The sequence below is a fragment of the Dryobates pubescens genome, chromosome Z (genome assembly GCF_014839835.1).
Source record: "Dryobates pubescens isolate bDryPub1 chromosome Z, bDryPub1.pri, whole genome shotgun sequence".
Classification (NCBI taxonomy): domain Eukaryota; kingdom Metazoa; phylum Chordata; class Aves; order Piciformes; family Picidae; genus Dryobates; species Dryobates pubescens.
Genome location: NC_071657.1, coordinates 108023927 through 108036921, shown reverse-complemented (window position 1 = coordinate 108036921; position 12995 = coordinate 108023927). Strand labels below are relative to the sequence as shown.

General features: G+C 44.1%; 1 protein-coding gene across 1 annotated transcript in view; it reads right to left on the bottom strand.

The window, feature by feature from the left end:
* The window catches only part of PTPN12 (protein tyrosine phosphatase non-receptor type 12), a 61138-nt gene extending 59715 nt beyond the window's left edge, over nt 1–1423 (bottom strand). The window contains exon 1 of the mRNA XM_054178048.1: nt 1085–1423. Coding sequence (XP_054034023.1) covers nt 1085–1183 — 99 coding nt within the window. The 5' untranslated portion in view covers nt 1184–1423. The remainder of the gene's footprint in view (nt 1–1084) is intronic.
* Between the last annotated feature and the right edge of the window lie 11572 nt (nt 1424–12995).

The following is a 12995-nucleotide window of genomic DNA, read 5'->3' as shown; positions in this document are numbered from 1 at the left end:
GACTGACAGCTTAAAGAGCAAACGATGTGGTTTTGATTCTTAATAGCACCAGACAGTAAAATAAGATAAAGACACACGTACATGTAGGTCGCTAACCCAGCCATCTTCAGTTCTCCTGTGGGTCACATTGGATTTTGATATTAAGTATTTAAGTATTGAAAAGTGTCAGTGGCATCTGCCCGATCAAAATTATTGTTCACAGCTCAGACCATTTATTCAAAAGATAAACCTCCTCAAACATTTTAACAGCCCGATTAAACAGCTAAAACAAACCAGGAAAAGAGTTAGGTGTCCAATAAACTCTTCTCCAGCACACACGTTAACCAAAGGCTGAGGGTGAACTGATCTGGAAGGAAGAAAGGACGAGGGATACAGGCAGGGCTGCGATGGGGGATGGGGAGCAAAGGGAGATGTTGGAGAAGATGAATATTCCTCCAAGGACTATTCTATATATTTAACACATCTCCTCGGAAAGAAGAGAAATCTCAAGCAAGCGGCTACAGGGGCAGATAAAGGGTAAAGGAAGGAAGGAGTGCTCTATTATCCCCAGATGACATTATACATGGCAACTCCGCCAGAAAAGGGGCTGTAAGGGAGAGGAAGCGCTAACAGCCCTCCCTGAGCCGCCTCTGTCCCCTTTATCTGCTCAGGGAAGGAAGGAGGGGCGGGGGGGGGGGGGGGAGGGGGGGCGGCGAGAAGGCTCCCATTTAATATTGCAACAGCCGATCACCTATCATCTCTTCAGGAGCTGAGTAGGGCAGGGACAGGGGGCTGCGGTGACAAACCTTCCTGGACGAAGGAGGCAGGAAGAAGGGCAAATTAAGGCGGCTACCTCCACCTCGCGGAACTCAAAAAGTGGTGGGGGGCACAGGAGAAACGACCGATCTTCGGGGCTACACAATAGCAGGTCATTCCCTGGGAAGCGATGCTGCCCCTGATGCCCGCTTAGCCGCAGGGGAATGGGGAAGGGGCTGCGGGGGCAGCGCGGCACCACGACACCCCCCCTGGCGGGACTACCCCACCCCCGCCCTGAGGGGAGGCATGAGCCCTGCTCGCACCCCCCTGCCGCGCCGCCGCCCCTCACCATGAAGTCGCTGGCGAAGTTGTCTTCCCCATTGTGGTCCGTGTCCTTCATGGCCTGGACTCGCTTAATGAATCTCCTCAGGATCTCCTCCTGGCTCATCCTGCCCCGCCGCCCGCTCTGCGGAGCGGGAGCCACAGCCCCGGCCGGCCAGCCGCTCTCCGCCTCGAGCCCCCTGCGCCGCACGAGCCCGTCACCCGGCTGCTTCCCCTGCCTCGCCTCCTCTCTCCCACACTCGGGGCCTGCCCCGCGGCCTGCTAGCGCGCCGCGGCTCCCCACCCCACTCACAGCCGCTCGGCCGTCCGCTCCATCCTCCCCTCCCTCCGCCCGACCCTTCCCGGACGCTGCTGCCGACACAGGGACACGACGAAGTCCCCACCTCCTATCCCCGCGCAGGCGCGGATCCCCCTCCTCCGACACCCACCCCTCCGCGGGAACCGGCTCTGCCTCACACCCACTGGCTCCTCTGACGGCGGCCTTGTCCTATTGGTGGCTGTGCACGCTAATCACCAGTTAGACAAGCCTCGAGGGAGAACTTTGTCTTTCCCCACTCTGCCAATCCCTCCCTTTTCCCATGGATGGGTCGTTCTGAAGGGCGCCCAATGGAGCACTGGAAGGGACCACTCGGAAGGCGGGGGAGGGAGGAGAGCAGAGCGAAGTGCGGCTTCCCCTGGTTGGAATACAATGGGGCGGTGGTGGGTGTCTACAGCTCCGGGGCCGGGAGGCAGCCGTCGGCCCTGCGGCATGTCGGGACCTGTAGTTTCGCCAGCGCTGCGTCCCCCGCGCCCGGCGGCCCATAGCGGAGGAGGGCTGGGGGACTGGGGATTGTCACCTCTTCGCGAAGCGTCCCACTGAAATGCCCAAGGGAAAAGGATCGCCTCCTTGGGTGGGAAAACAGAAGCCGTAGAAAGTGCCCCGGGGGCTCCCCGTGGTGGCAGTAATCGAGGAGAGGCGAAGGGGCTCCCCGTGGGGCCGAGCCGCGGGCGGCGCCGCTGCTGTGGTAAACACCGGGAGCTGGGAAGATGGCGGGTCGGGCTGGCGGTCGGGCCGGAGCAGGTGACAGGCCGAGCGCGGAGCCGTGACCGGGTACTGCTCCCCCAGTGTGCATACACACAGCTATATCTATATCGGTCTATGTCTATATCAGCTGTATATCCACACTTAATGTACCAGTGTCACACGCGAAGCTGAAAGGCGGCAGTGCTGCCCGCCCGTCGGTGTTTTAAGGGGCTGGGGGTTCCTTTTGGGTGGCAGTAAGCAACACTGTAGGGAATCTGGGACACGGCTGGTTCAGTATGTCCTGAAGGGAAGAGGGGTCCCCCCACCCCGCAGTACAGCAGCAGACTTCTTCGGGGCACCTCGGGCCTTCCTACTGGAAAATACTGAGAAATGTCCTTGCCTGGTGATGGACGTTTTGGCAATGTCAAAACATGACAAGCCAACAAGATCATGTTATTTCTACTTTTATGTGAAAAAATTAAAATTTCCTCAATTTTGGTGTCCTGACTACATTTGTAACTTCTGCTTCAGCAAACACATTTTAGAACTGTGTGTAGGTATAGCCTTATAGCATAATAAATATACTCAGTATTTTAAAGTGTAGTCTTTACTGATGAAGATCTCTACAGCCTTTATTGTAGTTGACCCAATAAAACTTTGTCATACAAACCAATGCTAAAGGTTCATGCTGAGAAGCATAACCTGATTAAAGCACTCCAGCCAAATCACCCATTTTCCCCTTCTCGATCCTACCCACTGGAGCATGTTGTGCCTGCAGCTGCACCAGGATGACCATTTGTTGGACAATACATTGAAGCAGTTTAGGGACTGATTGAGCTGCAATATAAGTGCATAGAAATATTGGGGTTTTTCTTCTCAGACAATTCAATTAAGATGCTGTTGCTATCAGAACAACCCTACCTAAAAGCTTGGTCTTCCTGTGATGAGGTAACGTGCTGCTATTTTAGATGACTGCCAAGAATCTGCAAAATGCATCTTGCCACCCTCAGCCCAATTCATTGTCCATCAACTCATCACCTTCCTAGTGAATACAAGTTTTGAGCTATGACAAGAAGCCCTGAACTGTAGCTGCTGCTGCATGACCACGTTTCCTTCTCCTGCACCTGCTACAGAAGCAGTCATCTCCGTCAGAGGGGCAGGGTGGAAAATTGAGAGCATTAGCATTCTCACATGATTTGCTGCAAACCTCAGCCTCGTATGAAAGGATTATTTTTAAGCATTTGATGCTCATGGAACCTACTATACAGCAGACATAAGGACACATGAAGGAACTGGGAAAGTGGATCCGTTCTTCTGTGCAGAGGTAGTGAGTGTTGAAAAATTCCCACTGCACACGAATATTGAATCTTGAACACTCCACACAAGCACATCAGCTGTCTGAGCTCAGTCTCCTCTCTCTATTTTGCAGCAGTATCCATACGTAAGCTAATCAGTCAGCCCCAAAGAGCCACAAAGATAACTGCTTTTCTTGCTTTTAATCTCCTTTTCCTTCTCCAAGACTCCTTTCCCCACCACCAAGAAGCAAATGGAAATATAGAAACAAGATAGGTAGATGATAGATAGATAGATAGATAGAACAAACACAATGATCACCAAGGATAGCTGTAACTTGGATCAACATAGAATCTTTACATGCCACCTTGTTGTATTTGTATCTACTTCAAAAAGGCTGCTTAGTTTGTTCTGCAGATGCCCTGGCAAATCTACTGCCAGATGTTATGTAACTTTACATAAGTGATAGCTGAGCCTAAGCAACCAATTGATCAAAATCTTTACTGTGGTATGGTTTTCTTCACTGCTCATTTATTCACAGGACAGAGTCATAGTGGACTTGATTAGGAGAGAAGAAAAGATGATTTATTGCTTTTGAATCTCCTATCATTATTGCCTTCCACTGGAAGAACCCAATTACCAGTCTGGCCTTGTTCACAATCTGTCACTGTGTTGTAATAACCTGTTGTAGACTAGCAAGTGTAAGAGTGACCTTTCATTTGAGTTAACTGATAAGAAGGATCTACAGTCTCGAATGGGAAAATGAAGGCGACCCCAAACCAGGCATGTGTGGCAGCCAAATAAGGGAGTATAACAAGCAAAACAAATTAGACATGTCTGGGTGGAGAACTTTGCTTAGTGTTGTTTGAATACCCATGAGAGCCGCTAGACAGTCCTAAGCTCAACAGCACCATTTTTGCCTCTCTCAGCCCTAAATGTTGCACGAGGCCATCTTACCTCTGTGCTATGAACACAGAAACCTAAACTTTCAGTAGCAGAAGCAGTGTTTTAGCCAGGACATCTGATCTGAAAAACGGTCTGGGTTTAGCCCAAGCATCTGACCAATCTAGCATGCATGGATGAGTGTCTATTTGTGTAGCTGTAGGAGAGAGGTGGAAAAAAAGAGAGGCACAGGGTGAATTACTCACCCTACAAATACAACAGGAAGTTGCACACAAAATCTGTAGAAAAAGTTGTTGTGTCCTAACAATCTACAGGAGCATGGTCCTCAGAGGAAAGTGAGTGCATCAGCAGCAGCTTCTCTGCTATTAATCTCATTTTGTCTTGCCATGCACTACTCCAGCTGCTGCAGGGAAGGAAGACAGATTTTTTTTGTTTTCTATTCAGAGTTGGCTTCCCATGTTCCCACACGGTAAGCATGTGTTAACTGGTAAATGTCTGCATGCATACCATGGTTACACCCAGTCAATGGGCAGGAGTACCAAATGCCCTAGTTTACCAAGCTTCGGAGGTTTCCCTGAATGAGATGGAGCACTCCTCAAAGCTGTTTGGCTACACTGCCTGTTTAGCTTGGAGGCATGTTCAAAACCCAGTGCCTATCTACCCAAAACTGCACTCCATAAAGAAACCCAAGAACTGAGATGAGAGAACAGGCTGAAAGAACCCTGCAGCTCCGAGTAAGGGCATAGTCTCCTATGGTTTGATTCCTCCTTTGTCCATCAAAACCAGACAGTGCATTCTTTGTTTATTTGGGGTGACTACATTAGTGACAGTGATAGCTCACTTCATCATGGATTTCTCCTCCCTTTTGCAGTAATCTACAAATTCTTAGATGTTAACTACTTATTTGGAGTAGCTTATTAGTTAGTGGGATGTAATTAGTAATATATTACTGTAATTATAATTAAGTTGTTACCAATACATCCCCTAAATGAAACCTCAAATAATTGTATCTATACTGAGTCTGATTTTTATTCTTTTTTAAATCACAATCATTTAGGAAAAAAATAAGATGCTAACATTCAGAGGTGCTGTAATAATACTCTTGAAATACATTTCAAATGCATTTGGTTGGGATTTTTCTAAAAATGTAGTGTTTCAATGCAAAATGCTGTTTCTATCAAAACATTTTCCAAGGAAACAATTTTGCCAACTATACACCATTATACTTACAGATGCAGGAATGTCTTTACTACTGAAGACAGTAGTAAAGACAGTAGCACTTGGGACAGGGACCCAGCACATGAAAGAACTGGAGTGCAGAGTATAAATACCAGGAAGCTGTTGAGCAGCTTAAGGGTGTATATGGAAAGTCCAAATGGAACATTTGTCTTTGATCTGACAAACTGAAATGCAGCGTACCTTTCCACAAATTTAAAAATGGTTTATGCAGGTTGAAAATGGATAAATGAAACATTCAGGAACATTCAGTGGGTTTTTGTGTATGCTGACCCTCAAAACATTATGGTATTTAGAGTCACTTTTGTTTCTGAAGAGGATACAAATAATCATATGGGGGTGTAGGGCAGCTCCTCAGTTACCATTTGACCACTTCGATTACAAGTAACAAACTAACAAACAGGAATGCCTGTGGTTGCTCAGTTTGAAAGGATGCCGTGGATAATAAATTTGAAGAAGATGCTTTGTATACAACAAATGAATTGAATTTCTGATTTAAACCTGAAACTAATCTCATTTTAAGTGAGTCATAAAGACCTGATCAGCATCTGTATAATATGTTCCATTCATACTAATTAAGTGCCATATGACTGCTGGATTTCTTGACATTTGCCTCTCTAACTCTCGGTTAGGCAATGACTGACTCCCCTTCTAGAATTGCCACTGAAAATGCTACTGCTACAATTTCATTTCACCTGGCTCCATTAGTTTTTATTTGTATACTTACCAGCTTCTGGGATTCATTGCACAGTATTGCTAAAACACTTTAAATGTGGCATTTCTTATACAGCTAATAAATATTTTAGATCATAATTACTGTGTTTCATAATCAGTGCATAATTTGGATTCCTCTATAACTGTAACATACACACACACACCCCCATATGCACAGTTGCCATGCACAGAAGAAACTTTGTTCTTGCTGCTGCTGTACTTACTGTGGCTGCACTGAGGTTTAAGGCAGGTTTGAGGTATTGCTGACACACAACTGAAATGAAAATAAGAGTGTCCATTATGATCATCAGCATAATCCTCTAGCATGAGCAGTTCTAAAAAGAAATACTTAACGTGTTTCATAGAATTAAAGATATACTTTATTGACTGAGGTATTTTGTTTCATTTTTTGAATGTAAAAAAAAGGGGGTGGGGGGGTAGGTGTTCAGAATACAGTTAATATTTTCTGCAGTACATGAATGGTGTTAAAATAAATACCATATGAACCCAAATGAATTGTTGTGTGTCCTTTCAATAGCTGGTTTTAGGCAGTTTCAATGTAAATCACAAGGAGGCCTGATGATGGTTGTTTATGTATGTGGCTCTTAGTGTAGGAAGGCTGATTTAAGTAGGATACTTCCTTTGCCCTGTTGGACATAAGATCAGGAAAGTCTGTATCTTTTGACCCTCTTAAAACTGGATATGCGATTTCAGAGGCAGAAATATTTCTATCTTGCAACTACGCTGCACATTTGACACAACGTCACACATCCCTGGTTTGCTGTCAGCCATCAGCCAGCTGCAGCACTATGGTGGGCTGCACTGGAGGAAACCTCATTTGCCTTCTTGTGACAGAGCTTTCATCATGGGTATTCCCCAGGCACATCCCAGCACATCTGAAACACAAATACCAGCAGCAGAAGGTAAGCCTGTGTACAGGGCATGTTAAATATTTGTGCTCTCAAGTCTTTGCCTCCAAGTACCAGGAAAAGCATAATTTCAAATATCAGGGTGTTTAAGATCCAAGGGAAGAATCTGCATTTTCTAATGAGAGGCACTCGTTCCAAATTAGATTTTGAAAACAGGTGATCGAACAAAAATTAAGTCTGCAGTATCCCTTAAAAAAAAATAATCTTAGTACTAAAATCACGTGATAATGAATCCAAAATACGTGTAAAAACTGCACAAGCTCTGCATCATTTACTTGTCTATTTTTTGTGTATCAGCCTCAAGAACAAAAGAATTAATATTTTTGTTACCAGTTCTATTTCAAGGTTCATACTCATTAGTGTAGCAATATTTGTATTCTGGTTTAAAATCCCCTCAGGATAATTTTTGTCTCTAGTTTTGTATTAATTGATACAAGTTAAAATATTTCCACTTCCCTAAAACATATCTTTACTGAACATAAAGCTCAAAAAATGATTAGACAAAGGCTAAGCCAAAATGATTTAGCACCTGGCATTAGCATTCTCTGGATGCACATCCTAGTCCATTTTATTCTGAAAATCCTATTAAATAATAATAACAAGGACTTAGATTGTTGCTACTAATGTGTTAGATATGCTGGTGGACGTGAGCTCCCTAAATGTTCCTCCTGCAAAATGCTTTCTGTTATGACCATTAGTAGTTGTAACAGTCAGCTCAGATTCTCTACTTTGTAGATTTTATTTTATTTTATTTATTTTATTTTATTTTTCATTAGTTTGTTCAGGAAAATAGTGAGCTTTATAGTTTGGGCAACAAAACCATATTAAGAAAGAAAAAAAGTAAAGAACAGCCCTCCCCTCAAGTCCATGAACACTGTACTGTAGGGAGCCACTCCATATGTGACCAGGTCTGGTTTTATGTTCACTTCAAACAAATCTGTGTATGGTTCTGACTTAGACTTTCTGACTGTAATGTGTTTCCTCCTACATTTCAAGTGAGAGGCTTTCTGTTTTATCTGTGTACACTTAGCAAAGTGACATAAGCCCAGCATCCACTATATGTTCAACAATAGTCATATTTCATTATCAGAGAGCACAACAATGGTTCTATTGTACAGGGCAGCTCTCCTCAGAGGTGGAAGGAAAGCTGCACACAGGCTTCCAGAGTGGTCCATAAATACGATGGTGACACCCGACTGGCTCATGTAAACAGGAAATCAAACCAGGATGTAAACTGGACTGCTTCCATATTCAGTAATACTCAGCTAAAAATAAACAGGTTGAATAGAGGTAAGAAAGCCAATTCTCTCTGTAAACTAATTTGTCAACTTGAATCTTTCAAGACCTGATAGGAAAATTCAAATAAATGTAGTTTTACTGCTACTTCAGCAATATGTTTCTGATGAGATTGCAGTCTCGTCCAGGGGGGCTACTAACATGAAAAAGGAGAATGGAAAGCCTCTCTTCCCAAAGAATACTAAGGACTTGGAGATGAAGACTGAAAAGAGATATGACTGCTTTGTGAATGCATCAAGTGATTAAAAAAATGAGGGAAAAAGAAGTTCTACTTAAAGACAATGTTATCATGACAACAAATAAACATGGACTGAAATCTAGGAGGAGTAAGGAGTTCTCAAGCAGTTATTACAGAATGAGGAGGGAAAGCTGTTTTTTCTCTCTCAGAATTATCTAATGCTGCTTTCTTCCAGACCATCATGTAGAGTTCACCTAGAACATCTCCTGCAGCTTTCTGTTGCTTTTGATTTCTCTAACATTTCTAACGGCTGACCATATCGGTCTCAGAAAAGAAGCCTTTCAAAAAAGGAGGAATTCTTGAGGATTGTTTAAATGACATAAGAAATACACATTTTACACTCCTATGGCAGGGGGCTTGGAACTAGATGATGTTGAAGGACCCTTCCAACCCAACCCATTGTATGATAAGAATTGCCTACCTGTTTATTAAGGTTAGGTATATCTCCTTGGCTTTGCTTTTGTTTTATAAAGAAATAAATATCAGCATTGAAGCTCAACAGTAACATCTGCAATCACTTAAAAAAATGTTGGCATTCACTTTCGGCCTCTCTAACCAACCAGACTGTTATGATGGAATATTCTTTTTAAAAAGCTAATTTCTGTCTGTTGGCACCTATAATTGACACTTTTTGAGTTAAATTTGATGCAGGAATAGAATCCAGAGAATCAAAAAGTTTAGCATGCAATGTTCAGTACTTAAAACTCTTCCATATTCATAACACAGACTTTGGGCTTCTTAGTTTCATGGCAAGTTACAGTGGATGGTAAAATCTATAAATTTATGAACTAAAATAGAAAGATGAAGAAAAAAATGATTCAGTTACGATAAAAGGAAATCTGCATAAAGAATGAAGGTAGACTACAATGCAGCTGCTACATTTCAGTATCACTCATTGAAGACAAGTAGCATGAGGCTCTTTTTAAATGATATCTTTTCCTCCTTTTATGTAGCTCTTGTGTACAAGTATGCAGCAATTGCTCAAATAAATCAGCCATAAAACTATTTTGCACATGTATTTGGCTATCATTTTTGAGCACACACTCTTGAAAGTACTAAGGCTTCAACACGAACGTGGCTTGGGTTCAGTACTGATTGTATGTATTGCATGCATGTTTTTCGTCTAATCATTTAAAACAGCAAAATGCCTTTTCCTTACTAGTTGTACCAATTTATGCTTTCCACTACAGGGAACACCCCCATTTTCATTCATCATGAAAGAAACTGTGTGTGATTAGAGTCAGGAACTATTACGCTTGGTATTTTTTACAGATGACCATGGCGTCAGCCTCTTGGAAGGATATATCTGCTGAAGAAGTGGCCAAGGAGTCTCTCAGAATAAGAAACATAATTGACAACCATTTAATAGAACAAATCTGCTCTCTACAGACATAGGCTGTCTGATTGGAAATACCTGCACACTCCACTAGAAGCTCTTGGCATTACACTATTTTTCTCCCAAACAATCACGAACTCAAGAGCCTGTAACATACAAAACCACTTACCTTTTTTCATCATCTGGCCATGTCAATGAGTAGGTAATATCATGGCTGAATGCTTTGAATACCAAATATACAAAAATAGAGAAAACTAAACTGCTCAGGTCCACAGACAACTACTAAAGCAGAATGCTCTCAGAGTTAGCTGTACTCATGGCTTACATCTGCTTCTCATTTTAGTTTTTGCTTCCATTTTACAAATTCAGAGAAGTCAACTGTCACAGTGTGGTAAACCTGCTAGAATTAGCTAAATAGTCTTTTAACATGCGCAGCAAAATGTGCCATGCTTGAAAAGCCTGAGTTATGGTTAAACTCAAATCTAGATGCTTCTTGAGCTTTCTTTTTAGACTTTTTAAACATCATGAGTGGTTGTCTTGAGGGAAGTGTTGAGCTCTATGCCCAGAAAGCGACCATGAGAGGCCTGTGTGCCATTGCCCGGGCAGAGTCCCTGTGCTACAAGGTGCTGAGAGGCTTAGCGGCGTGCTGGTGAGTACAGCAACATGAATGGCATGGCCCAGCCACTGGCATTCAAAGGCCACCCCAGAAAACCTCCTTGCCAACTCTTCCATTGTTTGGAAGTCCAGTAATGCTGTGCTGGGACAGGGCAGCTCATAAGAGAGATGGACTTTGGGGTGCTGGTGGGTGGAAAGCTGAATGTGAGTTGGCACCGAGTGCTGCTAGCCCTGTCCTGGGACGATCCTCAGCAGTGTGGGCAGGGAGGAGATTCTGCCACTCTGCTGCACTCTGCTGAGACCCCACCTGCAGGGCTGGGGCCAGTTCTGGCGTCCTTAGCACAGCAAAGACAAGGACCTGTTGGAGTGGGGCCAGAGGAGGCCACAACCATGATGGGAAGGCTGGAAGCCTTCTGCTGTGAAGCTAGGCTGAGAGTTGGGATTGTTCATGCTGGAGGAGAGAAGACTCCAGGGATACCTTCTGGTGGCCTTACAGTACTTAAGGGACACCAGGAAAGCTGAGGGGAGAGACATATTAGTAGAGCTTGTAGTGATAGGACAAGGGAGGAAGCTCCAGACTGCATGTAAGGAAGAAATATTTTTAGGCTGAGGGTGGTGAGTCCCTGCCCCAGGTTGCCCAGAGAGGTGGGAGATGCCCCATGCCTAGAACCATTCCAGATCAGGTTGGATGGAGCTCTGAGCAACCTGATCTAGTGGAAGATGTCCCTGTTCACTGCAAAGTGGTTGGACTAGATGACCTTTAAAGGTCCCTTCCAACCTAAGCCATTCTATTATTCTGTTCTATTATTCTTCTATATTGCTCGCAGAAATGCAGATCTACACAGGACAGGAAACACTCCACAGCGACTTTGTAATGAGGCTTCTACAAAGCAATGATCCCAGCAGCACTGCTCAACCCATGTGGCAGCATGGACACAGCATCTTGGAGATGTCTCCTGCATGCAAGTCAAAGGCACAGAGATCCATCTCCCTAGCTGTTTGTCTACGTCATACATCTCCCATAGAAGCCAGCTCAGAGAAGCCATCACTAAGCAGTGTTTATTACCCTGATACCAGTTTTTAAACAGGACTCCAGGACAGCTTTTCAGTACTTTGAACTTATAACCTGTATTGGTTAAACCAGAAGAAACTACAATAAACAACAGAATGAGTAGACATCAGGATAAATATTTGTATGGGGTTTGGCTGAGCTGGAGTTAATTTTCCTCAGAGCATCTTTCTAGTGCTGTGTTTTGCAGTGCTGTAGCTGGGTGTTGATAGCACACCACTATTTTGGCTACTGATGAAACAAGCACCCAGGCTGTGCTTTTCCAACATTTCCCCACCCCAAAAGTATGCTGAAGGGTGGGCAATGTCTTGGGAAGGGACATGGTCAAGCCAGCTGACCTAAACTGGCTAAAGGGGTATTCCATGCCATATGACATCAGTTCTGATATAAGAACTAAGTGAAAGAAGGAAGTGGGGGGATATTCATCCGTGGGTTCTGCCCTCCAGAGAACCCACTACACATGTTAGAGCCCTGCTTCACAGGGAGTGACCAACCACTGTGTGCTGATGGGAAGTGGAGAATGACATCTCACTTTGTTTTTGCTTCCATGCGCAGCCTTTGCTCTTCGCCTATGCTTAGCGTTATTACTGGCTTTTGTTATACTTCCCCCTCTCCCCTGTCTATCTAAGAAGGGGAGTAATAGTGGCTTTGGTGGGCATATGGCCCCCAGCCAGGGCCATACCACCACAATATGGTACAAGAAGAAGAGTTGAAAGACTTTTGTAAAGGGAAGTCATGCTTCACTAATCCACCCGAGTCCTCTGACAGAGTCAACAAAACATGCTGGCAAACACAGATCTGTTTGATACCATCTGCCTGGATTTCCAGAAGGCACTCAAGAAGTTGCTTCCCTCAAGGCTCTTGAGGAAGCTACTCAGACATGAAGAAAAATTCAGAAGATAGGAAGAAGGGGGAAGAATTAATATTCACCTTTCCCAGTAGAAAGGGTTCACACAGAGTGGGTCCCATCTGGCTCTGTGGCGAAGTCTGCATTGCTCAACACACATCAGAGGTGATGAGAAAACACTGTTGAAGAGGGATGAAAATGTTTGCTGGTGACACTGAATTAGTCAGAGTAGTAAAGTGGCTGATTACAGACTCATGGAAGAACCTCCTACCATGCAATGACTCTACAACAAAAAGTCACAGTAGAGAAATGTAAAATGAAAGCAAACAGTGCTAGAATTCACTACAAAAGGAATCCACAACAGAAATTATCTTTTTGCTGTTGTATAAATACAGGACATATCGACACCGTCAGTATTGTTTATAGCTGTGCATCCATC